At 41.3% G+C, this 19378-nt stretch overlaps 1 protein-coding gene and 1 pseudogene across 1 annotated transcript in view; both read left to right on the plus strand.

Annotated features, from left to right (window-relative positions):
- Positions 1-15548, plus strand: part of LOC124594685 — a 187040-nt pseudogene extending 171492 nt beyond the window's left edge.
- Positions 15549-15612: 64 nt separating this feature from the next.
- Positions 15613-19378, plus strand: part of LOC124594686 (phospholipid-transporting ATPase ABCA3-like) — a 543403-nt gene continuing 539637 nt past the window's right edge. The window contains exons 1-2 of the mRNA XM_047133052.1: positions 15613-15623; positions 15692-15842. Coding sequence (XP_046989008.1) covers positions 15613-15623; positions 15692-15842 — 162 coding nt within the window. The remainder of the gene's footprint in view (positions 15624-15691; positions 15843-19378) is intronic.

The raw sequence follows: 19378 nt of genomic DNA on the forward strand, positions 1-19378 counted from the left end.
ACCCGACTGGGAAGCGATACGCCCCAGTGCGAGCCTCCGTGCCTTACGGCGCGCCGGCAACGGGCGGGCCCGCGCCGAAACGCGCCGTCAAGCGACTGACCTCACGCCAGACAGATCTGAAATAATTACCCTAATGCACGTTTATTCGCACCTTGTCTCCCCAAGCATGTACAACAAAGCCGGCGTGGCTGCGGCGGCTATTCTTCCTTCGTGGTGACTTCTTCCCCGAAAATCTCCATTTAATAATGTAAGTCCTCGTCGCATCAGGAGAAGGAAATTAGGACGTAGCTCGGTAGTAGAGTGAAAACTTGCGACTTCCGCATATTATAACTTTTACTTAACACAATACTGATACAGTGTAATCACGTACGTCAGTATCCCTACAGCTAAAAAAACCGACAGACACCGAGATTGGTGGGGAAAAAAAGTTAGGTACGTAAGAAAAATGTTAGTTTACCCTTCAGCTAGGTCACTCAGATAGTCACACCTCGGTACACTATCTTTGCCGCACGGGGATGGCGCGAATATTTATTTACATCTGTAGGCCGTGTAAAGAACCTAGACAGTGCGTTTTTACATAGACGTTTATCTTAAAGATGCGATACCTATTCGTAGCACAACTGTTCACTGCGCACTGGATGACTGCGGTGAACAGCGGTAGATCGTAACATTGGGAAGAGTTGCAAGAGGCGCCAAACGTTCCGAATTATCTTGACGAATTCCAAGCAGAAATGTGGGACTCAGCGAACAAGAAAAAGTAAGCAGTATGTGAAATAGCGCATCCAACAACTTTTTTGGCTTTTAGACAAAACAAATATAGGCCTACCCTGCAACAAATCTTTATTAAGTAAATGAATGAAAAAGCACGACATACATAAATAAATCAAAACTAAATTCAAAGATAAATATACGTTTATACACTTACCGTATATTAAATACAGGGTGTTTCAAAAATGACCGGTATATTTGAAACGGCAATAAAAACTAAACGAGCAGCGATAGAAATACACCGTTTGTTGCAATATGCTTGGGACAACAGTACATTTTCAGGCAGACAAACTTTCGAAATTACAGTAGTTCCAATTTTCAACAACAGATGGCGCTGCGGTCTGGGAAACTCTATAGTACGATGTTTTCCACATATCCACCATGCGTAGCAATAATATGGCGTAGTCTCTGAATGAAATTACCCGAAACCTTACACAACGTGTCTGGCGGAATGGCTTCACATGCAGATGAGATGTACTGCTTCAGCTGTTCAATTGTTTCTGGATTCTGGCGGTACACCTGGTCTTTCAAGTGTCCCCACAGAAAGAAGTCACAGGGGTTCATGTCTGGCGAATAGGGAGGCCAATCCACGCCGCCTCCTGTATGTTTCGGATAGCCCAAAGCAATCACACGATCATCGAAATATTCATTCAGGAAATTAAAGACGTCGGCCGTGCGATGTGGCCGGGCACCATCTTGCATAAACCACGAGGTGTTCGCAGTGTCGTCTAAGGCAGTTTGTACCGCCACAAATTCACGAAGAATGTCCAGATAGCGTGATGCAGTAATCGTTTTGGATCTGAAAAATGGGCCAATGATTCCTTTGGAAGAAATGGCGGCCCAGACCAGTACTTTTTGAGGTTGCAGGGACGATGGGACTGCAACATGGGGCTTTTCGGTTCCCCATATGCGCCAGTTCTGTTTATTGACGAAGCCGTCCAGGTAAAAATAAGCTTCGTCAGTAAACCAAATGCTGCCCACATGCATATCGCCGTCATCAATCCTGTGCACTATATCGTTAGCGAATGTCTCTCGTGCAGCAATGGTAGCGGCGCTGAGGGGTTGCCGCGTTTGAATTTTGTACGGATAGAGGTGTAAACTCTGGCGCACGAGACGATACGTGGACGTTGGCGTCATTTGGACCGCAGCTGCAACATGGCGAACGGAAACCCGAGGCCGCTGTCGGATCACCTGCTGCACTAGCTGCGCGTTGCCCTCTGTGGTTGCCGTACACGGTCGCCCTACCTTTCCAGCATGTTCATCCATCACGTTCCCAGTCCGTTGAAATTTTTCAAACAGATCCTTTATTGTACCGCTTTTCGGTCCTTTGGTTACATTAAACCTCCGTTGAAAACTTCGTCTTGTTGCAACAACACTGTGTTCTAGGCGGTGGAATTCCAACACCAGAAAAATCCTCTGTTCTAAGGAATAAACCAAGTTGTCTACAGCACACTTGCACGTTGTGAACAGCGCACGCTTACAGCAGAAAGACGACGTACAGAATGGCGCACCCACAGACTGCGTTGTCTTCTATATCTTTCACATCACTTGCAGCGCCATCTGTTGTTGAAAATTGTAACTACTGTAATTTCGAAAGTTTGTCCGCCTGAAAATGTACTGTTGTCCCAAGCATATTGCAACAAACGGTGTAATTCTATCGCCGCTCGTTTAGTTTTTATTGCCGTTTCAAATATACCGGTCATTTTTGAAACACCCTGTATATTTCTCTTGCTTTGTCATCAGCGAACTCTTGGTTCAAAACCAGACATTCACTCAGTTCGTGTTCCGTCGACACCGTTGCCAGACTACCCAGTCGTGCCAGGCCCATTGTTGACCTCCGCTACGTTTCAATCAATTTAAGCTTCGAAAAACTGCTTTCTCCACTTGCCGCTGTCACCGGTTGTGTCCGCAAAATTCGTAAGGCTACACTTTCGTTGGGCTCAAAGCAAATACTCTTTTATGAGTTCCACGATTTCAGTTGGCTTTACCAAGCAGTTTAACTTCATCTTTAAAGCCGGAAAGATTGATCTCCTTAGCCTGTCCATGACTAAAACTGTCGCACAGTTTGGAGCGCTTGTCACTTAGAACGTCAGATGACATGTCTTTAATTTTGTTAATGTCGTCCAAAAAATCACAAAACTCACCATCACTTTTAAGCTGTTGAACTCTCTCAGTGAGAGCATTTTATTATTCATGTATGTGTCTAATAGGACCACGCGACGTACAATCCATCAATTTCGCTTTTGGTGGGCGGCCTTCCTTTGCGTCCAGATTTGTTTCATCCTTTCAGAATGAAGTCTCTTTCTTTCATCAGCCACGGTGTTCCAGTCTGTTTTCTAACTTCCTTCTGACCAACTTAACAAACAAATACCTTTTGTCCGTTTTTTTTCTATCTGTAATGTCTGCCTGAGTTATACCGGCTGCTTTAAGATCCTCCTTAATAGCAGCGACCCATTTAATTGACTCAATTTTGGCCTTACTTCTGTGTTCGTAGAATTCTACTATTTGCTTTGTCAGCCTAGTGGGCGCCATTCTTTTAATGTGCCCATAAAATTTAAGTCTTCGTTTTCCCATGTCATCCCATATGTCTGTGTATTCTTCTATTTCCTTATTACTTCTCAACCTATAGTTTCTCTATCAGTAATTTTGTGACCTAATATTTTCCTAATAATTTTCCTTTCTTTCTTTTTACTTTCTATTTGAAATTAAAGTTTCTGCTCCATAAAGATATTCAGGTTTGATTACAGTGCTATAGTGCCTAAGTTTAGTGAATATAGAAAGTGATTTTTTATTACAAATATTTTGGGTTAATCTGAATACAGTTATCATTTTTTGACAGCGAACCTCGTTTACTGCTTTTACCAGACCGTTTTCTTGTATGCATTCCCCCAAGTATTTAAACTGAGAAACCTTTTTTATTTCCATATTTTGTGTTCAAAAACTTTGGCGCTTGTTTGTTGCCTGTCATATATTCCGTTTTTTGGATGATATTCGTAGTCCTATTTTTCCGCGTCTTCTTTAAGAATTTCAGTTTGTTTTTGAGCTGTGGTAATATCCCTAGTTCAAATTACCAGATCATCTGCAAAGTCGAGGCAGTATGCTCTAATATTACTTCTATCAAAAGTTGATTGGTTGACCTATATTTTGACTCAACTTTTGCTCTCGCCATTCTGTGATTACCTTTTCCAAAACACAGTAATGGGGAGAGTCCATCTCTCTGTCTAACACCAGTCTTTATATCAAATGGTTCAGAAATATCTGCCATGAATTTAACTTTAGAGCTAGCATCATTTAACGTTTCCTTAATCAGTGTTAGAGTTTTATTATCCAGTCCTTGTTCCTTTAAACTTTGGAAAAGAGATTCACAATCAACCAAGTCGTATGACTTTTTAAAATCCAGAAATGAACATACAATATTGTTACCAGAAATCACTTGGTGCCTAAGGATTAGTTTTAAATAAAGAATTTGTTCTGGACGGGATCTGTTTGGTCTGGTATTCACCAATTTTACGTTTTAATTATTCTTGGGCTCGCTCAAGTAAACACTGCGGGAGAACTCTGTATATGACCGAGAAAAGAGAGATTCCTCGCTAATTATTAACGTCGGTTATGTCCTCTTTTTTATGCAATGGATTCATTAGGGCAGCTTTCGAGTCCTCAAGCACTTTCTCAGTTTGCTAGATATGTCCTATTAGTTATCTCTTTTATTGTGTTAGGGCCAGATGATTTTAGTAGTACTGCAAGCACACCGTCTTCTCCGATGCTTCATTGTTTTTAAGTCGCTTAATTTATTTAATTATTTCGATTTCGTCAGGATCTTTAGAGTTAGGGTTGCTCTTATGAGTTTGCTGTGATTGGAATTTATTCCTGGTTCTTGACAGTTTTATAGCTTATCAAAGCAATTATCAAGTACCTTATAATTTTCCTCGTTGTTAATGGCTAAACTGCGATTTTCATTTTTGAAGCAAAGATTTTGAGGATGGTAACCGGTTAGTTTAGTTTTGAATGTTTTATGAAAGTTTCTTGTATTGTTCTTTTTGAAGTATTTTTCGATTTCTAAAAGTTGGGCATTTTCGTAGTTTCATTTAGTCTGTCGGATTAATGTATATGTTTCTTTTCTTAAAGTTAGAAAGGTGTTGTACGTATTTTAAATTTCGTTACAATTCCAATTTTTGAATGTCTCATGCTTAGACTTAACTGCTGTTTCACAATCCGCACTCCACCAAGGGTGTTTTTGTTTCTTTCGAAGCGGAATGAAATTTTGTGCTGTTTTTGCCAATTGTTCGATTAGTTTTTGTCAAGTTCGGTTATTAGAGTTGAGCTCATTTTAGCAGTCAGATTTTGGGATAACAAAAATGGCTCTGAGCACTATGGGACTTAACATCTGAGGTCATCGGTCTTTTGGGATTACATTTTTTGTTTTGAAGAGCATTTGAGGTCGAAGTTTTACTTTTATTCGCTTTAAATAATGGTCAGTATCAATATTAGCCCTCTTCCTAACTTGGACCTTTAAAATTTCTTTGTAGTTATAGCATGAAATTGCTACACGATCGATTTGAAATTTTTGTTTAGAAGGGTTCTTTTTAATATGTGTTGACATGATTTTAAGGTAAAATTTTTGCACGTTTCAACAAGTATTTGGCCGTTTTGGTTCGTCCATTTATGCACAGGAAATCCACCCACCGTTTTCTTATATTTTTTTCTATTTACTTAGGTGGGCATTAAAATCATCTATAAAAATTTTAACATGGTTTGGGGCAATTTTCGAGACGATGCTTTCTAAAATTTCCGAAGCTTCATTAACTTCTTCAGTCCTCATTGACTGGCACGTGGGCTAAAATTAAAGTGCATGCCTTATTTGCTCATTGAAGAGAAATTGTCATTAGTCTGTTAGAAATGTATTTTACCTCCGTTATTGAATTTATTTTTTATTTTTATTTTTTTTTGGTGACTGCAAAAGCAACTCCCAGATGTAGTGTATTATTAAGTAACGAGCGCATATATTATAATATCCAGTACTTTACAGTAAAAGTCTATTTTGTACTGCATTTCTGGATCTTCAGCTTTCTCTCTTCTCCCTTGTAGTGGAACTGTTTCTTCTTGTGTCTGTTTCGTACTTGCATTGTACCTCCTATGATCGGGTTTTCTATCCCGAGTTGAGTTACCTGTTCCTTAGCTTGGAATTTCAGGTCCTCCCTGCAGTTTGCGAAATACTCGGTTGACTCTTCGAGTAAGTCAATAGCGTTCGACATATATGTGCTAATACTTTGCGGTCTTTTGCTGACAACCTTAATATGGATATATCAATGATATATCATACATATCATAGTATGATATATCATACTATATCACCACTGAACAAAGGAATGTCCTATATTCGTCTTCGCTTATTTCAACCAGTGCGTCGCAGACCTCCCCTGTGCTACTTGACGTCAACCCTACTTTCTCTTCCTGTTGTACTCACCGGCATCAACATTGAGACAGATATATGACCATTTAAGATTGGTTAGCGTCGTATGGACGCAGAAAGGAAATCATAACTTTTTTCACCAAACAAAAGAATGAAACTGAATATTCTGATGCCTTTAGAGCATCATTCACAACTAGATTAAAGGTATGACTACTGCAGGGGATAAAAAATACCTTAAGATTTATGTCTATAATCTGCTTTTACATTCCTACGCTCTTGCCTTTCACATTAATACCGTTATCATAGCCTTGTCCTCTCATGTTAGCGAAAGATATTTTTATTTCCCCTAATTGTTTTAATACTATCTCTGTAAGCCCCGGACCAGATGTCTCTCTTGCAGGTAAAAAGCTGGGAAATGTTCACTAATTTTTATATCACTAGTGCCGACATCAGTATGATTCACATTAACAAGACACACTATCATTGTCATTAGCTCAACACCAGAAAATCTGCTCTAAAGTCTAAAATTATATTGCAATATTTTGCAAATTTTGTTTTTGACTTTTTGATGGGGAATGTAATTTTTTTTCATTTTAAATGTTTTGCCCCATATAATGGTGAGACTTATTATCACCATGAGTTGTCCTCCTTGTACGTTGTCCAAGAACTGAATCAAATTTTCCAAATAATTCGACCAACTTTCAAAAATTCCCATAGTTGTGAGTACACAGGTTGTCTTAAGTTCCTGTTGAAGGAAGATACTATACAGCAAAAAAAAAAAAAAATAATAATTGCTGTAAGGCGATCGATACACCTTACAAATGCCAAGATTATGCATTTAATATCTACAGAGTTCCTGCGTCGACAGTATTGCCAGATTTTAATTTTCAGAGGAGCTCCTTTTCACTTTTGGTGCGATTCTAAGTGCACTAGGGACCTATTATGGCTAGCTTATGTATCAAAAATGTGCCGCCAGTCACTGTAACCACCTAAAGTGAGTAATATTTTAGTTTTGTAAGAGATTGCAGCAGAAACAAAAAATAACATCTGCAGTTTTCGAATAAGCTAAACATTTTCTCTGAACAGTTTCACAAACTGTAACTGCAATTTTTAGAAGTGGTACGTTCCTATGAGATCAAACTACTGAGGTATCGGTCTTCTTAGAAGTAAAGCGACGATCGGAATCACCCTTAGGGTGGCTGTCAGATCTAGTGATTTGTTTTGGAGGGTTTCTTTTGACTAATGTTGTCTTAGCAAAATCGTCTATTCCGTCGTGGCATTTTGCAACTACATAACTTGTAATTTGAGTGTGAGGTGCGCTGTTGGTAGAATGAGCTAGAACAGTTCCCCATTCATTAGAAGTTCGCACACAATGCCCAGTCCCGATGTATCGAGAGCGCCGCCATTATGGACCTTCTTCTGCCAACATCCCGGCAAGATACAATTTTATCCAGATTTTGCAAAATACTGCAGCGAGCTTGGCTCAAGTACTGAAGTACCGTCATCTGTTAGCGCAACATGTAAATGCAACCTCCGTTAGTTTTGTTTATGTCAACAAGATTAAGTTGACAAGGTCGTCCCACAGATAGTGTTCCGTGTTGCGTATCCTGCATCGACGTTGTAAGCACCTTCATTCGAGAAAACACCGGACTTCTCTAGTAGTACGGGGCTGGAACTATTTAAGCAGCGCCACGTGGAAGAATCGGGCTGTTATCATTTGAATAGCGTTATGATAAGACGATTCTCTCGCCCCGTAATACGAACGAGTGCAAGTTAGTGTTTTCTATGGGCATATAGTGTTTACCGTGGGTATATAGGACGTGAAGTGTATAGTGACGTGTATTTCGATAACTGAAGTATTTTTGTCGACTGTTCACCGTCTAATTAACTTAGCATAGCTTACGAAACTGCCTAAGGATGGAAAGAGAAAGTGTCTCTTTTGGGACGACTGCACAAAAGGGTGGTCTTTTGTAAAGAAATGACGTTCGGACCAGGAAGCGTTTTGTTTCATCTCAGTAACTCCCGGAGGTAAGGTAGATGTGAGGCATCACGTTTCTACGAAGAATCATACAAACAGATTCGCGGTAGCAACGACGTCAAGGCCTACTTCTACATCCAAAAGTAATTTCGGACTTTTTCAGTTGTCCGATCAGTGAAATTTACTTCATGTTTCTGCAGTCAGATTTGACTCTGTTTGAAAAAAAGTATAAAAAGCGTAGAGAAGAATAAAGTCTCGCTAATTGAAACAAGAAATACATTAATTGACACTGAAGTAAGTCTGAATGAAAGGAAGACTGCCAGTTTTATTGGCATGCAAACCAAGATGAATTTGAACAACTTAAAGGATGAGAACCCTAACTAAGAAGTAATTAATTTGATTTCGAAATCTGAGAAAGAGACAATGGCTTTCTATACCATGGCATATGATTACTTAGAAAAATTGGCTATTTCTTTTAATAAATAGCAAGTATTTGATTAGATGACGCTATCTGTGATTCCGGATTAGGCGATGCTTGAAAACACTATTATATATCCAGTGACGTGGCTAAGCGAGGGGGTGGGGCGGGGAAGGGGGGGTGGGGGCGGCCCGCCCCAAGTGCCACTCGCATGGCTTTGAGTGCTGACACAAGTATCTGGTCTGTGCGTGTGTAACGAGGCGACGCCAGTGAAGATTAGGGAAAGACTACTTCCGTCTCTTACAGTACTGACAACTCAGTTTTAGTGCTGATTATCTGCTACGGTAGAAATATCCCACAGAACTAGAACAATTTGAGGACTCACAGGTTTAAATGCGGTACATCTTTTTAATACATCGTACCACAGTTATTGGAGTGCAGCGCCGGTCCGTGGTGTTGCACAACTACCAATAATTTTGCGCTTCGTATGTTCCCTTTTAGCCGGCCGAAGTGGCCGTGCGGTTAAAGGCGCTGCAGTCTGGAACCGCAAGACCGCTACGGTCGCAGGTTCGAATCCTGCCTCGGGCATGGATGTTTGTGATGTCCTTAGGTTAGTTAGGTTTAACTAGTTCTAAGTTCTAGGGGACTAATGACCTTAGCAGTTGAGTCCCATAGTGCTCAGAGCCATTTGAACCATTTGTTCCCTTTTCTTATATATTTTTCATGTTTCAGTAAGCGTAATACGAACCGTGAAATATGTTATCGTCCAACAACACTCTATTGGCTCGTAACGGACTACAAAACGCAGCTGGGCTACCAGAAGCAAACTCGAGGGGTTTTCCGTCCCGAGGCATCCCTCAGGAGGATGGCGCGGCCCAGTTAACCTGGAACGGGGTGGAGCACAGGGCCGCCTGTGCAGGCCTGGTGGCTCTGCGGTCACTTCACTGGGCGTCCTAGGCGACTAGAAACAGCTCATAAGGCTCCGCAATTTCTGATCTAGCCACTAGGATACGCCACCCACAATATCACCAATACTGATATTTCAGCATAATACATTTGCTTCATTCACGTACTTGTTTTGAGGGTAAAAATTTTGAGGAAGTGTCTTTTCATTAGCATAACTGCCTTTTTATATTTTTTTCAGTCGTGAATAACGAACTTCGGGAATCAAGGCGTTACAAAAATGTAACACTGAAACTTCATATACACACCTATCTTCATATACCACCGGCCCACAATGTTCGAATGCATTCCAGTAACCGTGCCTCGTACCAAACAAACGATCGCTAGGACTGGCAGCTGCAATTGAAGGCACGAAGTACAGCGACTTCTACAGATGTCCACTTCGGCGTTTGAGCTCACTATGGACTGGACAGACTGAATTGGATCCGCTTTCTGTTGCTTTTATTTTCACAGCTCTGCGGCTTGGTCTGGGTTCCCCCAAAATCGTCATTGCTTGTCGGCTGTTTCATTTCTTGTTTCTACTGTGTTGTGAAGTCTGACTTGAAGTGAATTACTGTTATTTCGATAGTGTGTTGTAAGAGAGCTGAAAAAGTATTTTGTAAAAAACTAAAATCGCCACCAGTTGCGTTTGGATGGGGCTTTTTGGCTGCTTTCGGGTAGCTACCTGTTTTCAAAAGCTGCATCAGAAGTATTTCTGACATGTCTGTGTATTGGCAGCATGTCACATGCTTAAGTCATAACAGAAGTAGTATTAACCACGTGTCAATTAACCATGGCGTGGTCAGGTCGTTCTCGTTCGTGCTGATAGTACAACTTCTGTTACGGTTTCTGTAAGCAGCTTATGCTACCCAAGCACAAACATGTGGTAAATCACCTCACGTAACTTTAGAAAATGGATGGTTTATGCTAACCGAAACCTGTTGTAACATTATTGTATTATATTTAGTATGCAATGTCATGCCATGCAAACATACGTAGCAAGGAATGTTTCATGTCATTCTGTGGAAATAAGCTGTTGGAGGACCCACCATTGTGCTGGACTAAGTACAGTAGAACATCGATCATCCGAACTAATTAGAGGAAATGTGTTATGTGGAGAATCGAACCGTATGTCCTAGAACCTCGTTTATACATTTTTTGAAGGTTGATGATAAAATAAATGCACAAGTGAGACTAACGTTAAAATGAAACTTCTCAGTATATTCGTATTAACTTAAAATGCATGCAAACGGACGATACATATACCGTAGAGTAGTAGACAGTTCTCGGGAGAGGCATTGTCTAACAGTTAGGAATCTTAAATGACGCACCACGCTAGTAATTTTCTCGAAACCAAAAATTATTAAACACTATCTGTTAGTCACTGCCTTTCACCACCTTTTTTTTTACAAGGGAACATATATGAGGGCTGGGCTATACTAATTGGGAACACTTTTTTTAGGTACATGTACGAAAGACGTAATAAAATAAACATTCTTCGAGGAATTCAAATGGAATGAGTGTTCTTATAGGACAACTATCCAAGGATTTCCACCCAATAATATCCAAACAGCAGACTCTCTACAAATTTTATTAAATTGGCAATACTAAACCCTTTTAAATAACAACAATTCATATAACTTACAGAACTCGACAAATGGTTAAAAGAATGAGCTTTAAAAACAATAACGGCGGCTTGCCATCATAAAATCAAGGAACCTTTTACAATAGTACTTTTAGAGTTTACCCAAGAGACAAAATCCAATAATAAGTTAACTTGGCTATACAACTTAAGATCACTTACAAAAACCTTTAAGATGATGACACTTGGTACCATAAAATTGGAAAAGATTAAGAGCAGTAATAAACTAAAAAAATAAAAATAATGGCAACTTGGCACATAAAATAAGAGAAATTTCTTCTGCAAGAACAAATTACAATGGTGCTTTAAAAGATTTTAGTCCACAGACCAAGATGCAACAATAAGTGAACTTGGCATTACAATTTAAAATCATTTATATAAAAAAAAATTGAGAAAGATAATGGCACTTGGCACCATAAAATCGAAGAAGCGCAACACACAACCAATAAATATAATAACAAAATAGTGATTTGATACAACCAAAGGGCGAGGGTAACTCCCAACGCAATCACAGACGAGCGAGCCCTCAACACTTGGGAGCCTTCCCACTACAAACGGTCCCCGAGATAAAGCGCTGGGAGCTCGCCGACATGCCTCCCACAACTGCCCATCACTTACGCACCTCGGTTATGTTATGTAACACATGACAGATAATACCAACACAAGATAAAATTCAAAAATTAAATAAAAATATAACATCCCGACAGCACATGATAACCACGGAGCCATTAACTCGGGCGCTCTTGACAAATGCCGGAAGCCAACACACACTAACCTTAATAAACAATTCTCGCTTCTTAAAACAAAACAATAAAAGCCAAGCACACATGAATAGTCAAACCACAGTCTTAGAAGTGCCTTAACGACACCAAACGCGACTCCCAGTGAGATAAAAATACAGAACATACCAGTAAATGCTGTTACGCAAACCAAATTGATGGGATCGTGTTGTTCGGATCCCAGAAGACCACATATACCAAGCAGCAGTAATTCACTATGCATATACTGTCAAAAACCGCCTTTCTTAGGCAGTATTTACCTAACACATCAAATGCCAAATATACCATACATAAACGCAACTCCGGGCAGGTAACACGAACCACCTACGTGAATTCCTTCAAAAAGGAACAAACAGGCACCACCAAAGGTAACGCTGAGCAGACCGGATGGGCAACGACCCACTCAGCGGGATAACCAAAAGATACTCCATTTGAGCAAATAAATTAGTACCAACAAATATCGTAACGTGCCACACATACACAGCAAAAACTTCCAACAACACCGTCCCACATCAGAATGAAGTTCAGAAACCGCTGCCGAAGCTTCCAGGGGAAAATCTGAAGAGCCAACCGAGCCCACACCCTAACCTGGCAGACGACTCCAAAACTCAGCAACTAGTTGTCTCCGGGCCAGAGTATCCAGCACCCCACCGGACCTCCAAATCAGACAGGCAGGCAGAACAAATATGCCGACTCCAGTTAATCACCACCGCATGGCCAGCACAGCGGCGAGCCGCCTCCGCCCCAGACCACTCTGCTCATATTGCGAGGCACAACAACCTTCGCGCTAGTCACCAGCAGGTCAGGCAGAGCGAACTTCACGTTCCGTGCAATACCGGGAAACCGACTACCCTCTCGCTTTCCGCCGGCCACCGCAACCACACGCCAGCGACGTAATAGCAAATCAGCACCGGAGCGCCACCCGCACCAGAACAGCGAGCTATAATCGATTATAGAGCGCGCTCTAAACAAGATCACAGGATAGCGACGCGCGCCATATCATCAAGCATCTAAAAAAAGAAATGGATTTCAGCAGATGAAAGCAAAACAGGCTAAAACGGATGTACTTCAGAGCCTGTCTGGCGCTATCTTCAAGTATGTTACGGAAATTGACGATTGCCAAAGTTAATCGAAATAAGACGATTCTCACTTTGGTGCAAGAAACGATTCGGATAATATCGGCTCCTCTTCAGAAGGCAGCAACGGAAATACGGATATGATGATAACCCATGAAGAGCCGGCCGAAGTGGCCGTGCGGTTAAAGGCGCTGCAGTCTGGAACCGCAAGACCGCTACGGTCCCAGGTTCGAATCCTGCCTCGGGCATGGATGTTTGTGTTGTCCTTAGGTTAGTTAGGTTTAACTAGTTCTAGGGGACTAATGACCTCAGCAGTTGAGTCCCATAGTGCTCAGAGCCATTTTTTTTAACCCATGAAGAAGACGGATCAGAAAAAAATACTGAAAATGATTGTGTAATAGTGATATAGTTATTATTATCAAAGACTGTAATAATGTTAAATGAATCACTGCGGGTCTTGAGATATGTCTCTCACCGGAACATTTATATTCCTTATAATGTTCGCTTTGCGATCGTAGAAAAAGGTAGTGAACATTTCCAGACCAGGGAAGGACCATTTGTCAGTGTATCTAGGCACGGATCAAACACAAAAAGGTGATGTGCAGTGTCTTTCAAAGTATGGTTTCATAAGGTAATGCCTCCTGCTAGAAAAATTCTGAGATCTTATGTGGTTTACTCTCCCACAGTTAATAACCTCTTATAGGTTATACATTGTTGTGTTGGAAGTCAGATCTGGAAGCTGGAGAGATCTGTGGAGATTGAATAAGAGTCGCTAACCGTTCTCTCCACCCATCTGTCGTCTTCTAATGTTGTGTCCCCAGCGCAGAAGACAGCTCATCGTCTTTGGCGGAGCCTGCTATGCTGTCATCTCGAACTTGAACCTGTGTTTGTGCTTTTTTTGTGGGATGCCACTTGCCCAGCTTACTCTCTGTATCTGTAGTACTGACAATGATGGTAGGCGACACCTCTCATCAATGTATCCTGTTTGTTTATATTTTAAAATAGCACTTTTTACGCTGTCTTCTACAACACTCGACATAGATTTGTTAATAGTGTGGTTACTTTTCTGGCTACTTCCGATACGTCCGTCCGAAACAGAGATACACGTCCGGCTCTGAGGAACACCCGAAACAGAGTGACTAGCGCAGCCGAAGTACTTCGTCTCGCGCGACCCGCGGCTGTCCGAAGCACTTCATTACTCTTATGTTTCTCAAAACAAGTGAAATTTAATAAGCAAAACCGGTAGACTCGTAGGGTAACCATGAGAGACTGTCATATTGAAAACTTGGTTAAATACGATGAAAAGCATATAAATAATGAATAAGAGAAGTTAACCTTTTTGGCGCCTAACACCCGAATGTGCCGACCAATCAGAAGCAAGTTCACTACAAATGGCGGACTGTTCCACGGGAGTGGTACATACTGCTGCGCTTATCTCACTCCACTTTTGCACCACATGCTACTTCACGTGTGTCGAGCTGCATCAAGGCGAGCTCCTAGCAAGATAAAATACTGGCAGCCGCAGTCTGCTGCCTTTTGCTGTCGTTCGTTTCCTGTCACCAGCAGTACTAATGCAAGATCTACATTTGTGACTGGATTTCAGAAATGGTGGAGACTGACCGTGAAACTACAAATGAACGTCTGGAAAATCATGAAAAGTGGAAAACATTCGAAGTGAGACTAAAATTGCATAAAACAAAAGATGATGCAGCCTTGCAATTAATGGACACTGAAAAACTTTAGCGGAAGACTCTTTTATCAAGGTTGTTGGACACAACTTTGTTCCTGGGTAAACAAAACCTGGCATTTCGTGGACGTAATGAAGGACGAGGCTCTACAAATACAGGCATTTTCGTAAAACTAGTGAAACTATTGTCAAAGTATGATGTAGTGCCAAAATAACAAAAAAATGCTTCAAATGGCTCTGAACACTATGGGACTTAACTTCTGAGGTCATCAGTCCCCTACACCTTAGAACTACTTAAACCTAACTAACCTAAGGACATCACACACATCCATGCCCGAGGCAGGATTCGAACCTGCGACCGTAGCAGTCGCGCGATTCCGAACTGAAACGCCTATAACCGCTCGGCCACCGCGGCCGGCCCGAAAGAACACATATTGAACTTGGAACGTGATAAATCTCAAAAAGTGTAATATTTGTCGACAGAAGTACAGAATGAATTTATAAATGTTTTAGCAAACCAGGTAAAATTTAAACTGGTCAACGAAATTAAATCGTCTAAATGTTTTGATATTATGTTTGATAGCACAGCTGACATTTCACATATTCATCAGGTGTCTGAAGTGACTCGTTTCGTGGTAATTGACAATAGAAAAGTAAAAGTAAAAGTAGTATTCCTTGGATTTTTTTCTTCTAAAAGGAAAAAAGCCGCTGACCTAAGTGACGAAACACTTCAGAAGCTTGAAAATTGTGGTTTAGACATTATGATGTGTTGTTCCCAAGGTTATGACAATACTGCTGTTATGAGCGGCGTATATGGAGGAGTACAAGCTATTACGAAAAAAAAGTAGCCGTTTTTGTTAGATGCATTGATCATTTAATTAATTTACGTGGCCAACATTCCTTTTGGACAAAATGTATCTAGTGTAACATTTTTCAGAACCATTTTTACATTTTTTTTCTGCTTCCACTGGGATGTTCTTATTAAACACAGCAAAGCATCTGTTAAAAGACTCTCACCAACACGATGGGTTGCTCATTATGCTGCAGGAAATTTTGATGGGTTTGTGGCTGCAATTGACAAATTTTATGATCAACAAGAAAATTTGGACACCAGAGGTGCTGGACAAAATCTTATGCCTGCTGTATGTTTATTTCCCATTTCTTAATTTGCCAGTTTTATCAGTTGCTTCAAGTGTGAGGAGCTTTAGTAAACTAAAATTAATCAAAAATTACTTACGATCCACAATGAACAATACGAGGCTACATAATCTTGCCACGTTAACTATCGTGTGGCGGACTCGAGTGTTAATATTTGTTTACATTCTTATTACTTAAAAAATGTTATCGTCTAAAAAATGTTATCGTCTCCGATCTTGTTCGCATCTACAAAGGGTGTTCAAAAAGTTTTGCACAGTATCTCTAATTTTTTAATTTTTTTCAGGAGGAGAATGAACATACTTGTAACATTTAGCTATACATTGAGCCTACTCAATGTAGCCTCCATGAACTGTAACGCATCTGGCCCAACGTTCTTTCCATGATGTCAATGCACTTTGGTGAAATTCTAGGGATTGACTTTTACACCATCGCTTGACGCAGGAAATAAGGTCTTTCTCACTATCAAATGTTTTACCGCGCAGGAGGGCCTTCAGGCAACCAAAGAGGTAAAAATCAGACAGAGGAAAGTCCGGACTGTTGGAAGGATGAGGAACAATTTTCCAACCCATTTTCCTGATTTTCTCCTGCGTCATAAGGGCTGTATGAGGTTTGGAATTGTCATGGTATAGTCTGATTAGCTGACCCTGAAGCTGTGGTCTGTGGGTCTTGATGGCACGTCGCATCTTATCCGATGACAAACAGTAATGGTCCCGGTTAATTGGGGAGCCAGGTTCCAAAATGTCATTGAAAATGACACCACACTGATCCCAGAAGAAAGATGCCATCACCTTTCGGCCTGCTGTTCGTGAAAGTCCTGGCTTCTTCTTCCATGGGGAGCCCAGATGACGCCACTCCATGGATTGGGTTTTGCTGTCAGGCTCGGACAAAAATAACCATGTTTCATCCTGGGTAATGACGCCGTCAAAACAATGTTTCCACTCTTCAGTAAAGGTCTTCACGAGACCCTCGCACACATTCTTCCTCGTCGTTTTCATTTCTCTTGTCAATAACCTAGACACTCAACGTGCACAGATTTTTCTGTACCCTAGGGATTGTGCCATCGATACCACGCTACCCAATGACAAACGAATAATTTCAGCAAGCTGTCGTGTCGTCACACATCTGTTATTTTGGATGATTTGATCAATGGTCTCGTTATTCACATCACTCACTGCCGTCAATGGTCTAGCGCATCGTGGATTGTACAGCAGAGAGAAATCACCTTCTTTAAACCCCTGCAGTCACAGCTGGATACTGCTGCGATCCAGTGTCCTCCCCATAAACAGGAAGCAACTTCCTGTGAATCGATGTGGCAGAGTCATCGCCGGTCTTGAAGAGGATCTCCATCACCAACCGTTGTCACAACCTGACATCTACTTCACGGTCCATTATACATTTATGTACCAACTTATAGCTAAATGTTGCAAGTATGTTCAAAAAAAATTTCATTCTCCTCCAGCAAAAAATACAAAATTAGAGACGATTGTGAAACACTTTTTGAACGCTCTTTGTAGAATGTTTTGAGAGCCCATTAAATGTATAAATACATCATTTCTTGTCTTTTATGGTCCTTCTACCACAAACCATAAACCATATTGGCAACCCCGACGCGATTAACAAGAAGCGGAACGCATTTGTGGTTAGTGAAGTGTAAAAATGATCGGTGACAGCAACAACACAAATCCAACGCCCGCATCAGTACAGAACGAAGCGGATATTACTCGTGTTTCAGTGAAGATTCCGCCCGTCTGGAAGAAAAACATAAAGGTACGGTTCCTTCAAGTTGAAGCACAGTTTACCACGTTGGGTATTATTAACGAAACCACGAAATTCAATCATGTTGTTGCGTCATTGGAAGCGGATGTTGTAGAATTAATTCTCGACTTTTTGACTCGACCATTATCTACGACTCCGTTCACAGAGCTTAAAACAAGACTAATTCAGGGATTTAAAGAGTGAGAAAACAGGAAAGTTACGAAATTATTAACAGAAGTGGAATTAGGTAATAAGAAGTGGAATTAGGTAATAGGAATCCAAGTCAGCTCTTGGGTGAGATGCGAACTTTAGCTGGTACGCAAGTCAAGGACGATTTTTTGAAAACCATATTTATGCAGCGGCTTCCTGTCACCGCACATTCTATGCTAGCTACAAGTAAAGATGATCTTGACACCATAACCACTATAGGTGACAAAATTGTCGAATTTTCACAAACGGGGTCGAACATATGTGCTCAATCCTTGCAGGCTTCATCCACTATTGCAGTCAGTAGAGTAAATGATTCCAGTAATGATAGAATCTCAAAACTAGAAACGAAGAGTGTTGAATTAACGCTGACAATCAATGAATTGAAGGCATTGCCACGTTCAAGAGGCAGCTCACGATCGCCTCGCTCCTCAGCAAGTACATCACGAGACAGACAGGTCACGGTCAGCCCACCGCTTCCATCCTAGTGGAGCACTATGTTGAAATATCACCACAGGGCCCACCTCCCACCCAAAATGCCAACAAAAGGTCAAACAGTCATGTGATAAGAATACATTACCGTAGCAGGCGAGGTACCACATAGACGTTTCACAGAAATGAAAACAACAAATAAACGAGTGTGAACTACGATACAACAAAGGAATTGAAGTCAGAACTTTCACAATGGAATGCAGTTTCAAAAACGTTAAAAAAATATGTTTTGACAGAGCACAGAGGAACTGTGTGATTGTGAAACTGTTGCGTTCGTTTGTTGCAGCTTATGTAACAAACTACTATGTTTTCATCATTTGATTGGGAATAATCAGTTTCACATTCATAACAACACCTAAATCGGGCAAGGAGGCATTTCTCAATTTCTTACCGGTCGTACAAGTTAGGTGCGTCAGTAAGAGGTGGCTGTCACATGACACACGTGCTATCTCACTAACGCCGCGTGTGACACACCAGACGTGTTCTCCGGTGGAGGAGTCGGATGACTTGTCGCCCATTCATCAGTCGTTTGCGGTTAACATTCAAAAGCCCTTTCAACTGCTAATACAGTAGTTGTGCAGAATCAACTGTCATTATAGGTCGCTTCCCTACACCTCGCCGTTGCAAGTGGACGTTACACCACGACACAGATACAAATCTGAATACAGCACAAAAATTAGCACGAGGGAGGTTCGAACACGGCACACCCCCTTGGCAGTCTCACACTGTGCCAACAACCCCGACAGTTCGATAATGAGGATACGTTTTATACAGTGCGTCACACGTACATCGCCTCAGCGGCAACAGCTTTGCTGGCACATTCAACTTGGACGGCTCTAGCCATCTAAGCTGCAGTGAAAAAAATGTGTGTGAAATCTTATGGGACTTGACTGCTAAGGTCATCAGTCGCTAAGCTTACACACTACTTAACCTAAATTATCCTAAGGACAGACACACACACCCGTGTCCGAGGGAGGACTCGAACCTCCGCCGGGACAAGCCGCACAGTCTATGACTGCTGCGCCTTTGACCGCTCGGCTAATCCCGCGCGGCTAAGCCGCAGTGA

The sequence above is a fragment of the Schistocerca americana genome, chromosome 2, assembly GCF_021461395.2.
Source record: "Schistocerca americana isolate TAMUIC-IGC-003095 chromosome 2, iqSchAmer2.1, whole genome shotgun sequence".
NCBI lineage: Eukaryota > Metazoa > Arthropoda > Insecta > Orthoptera > Acrididae > Schistocerca > Schistocerca americana.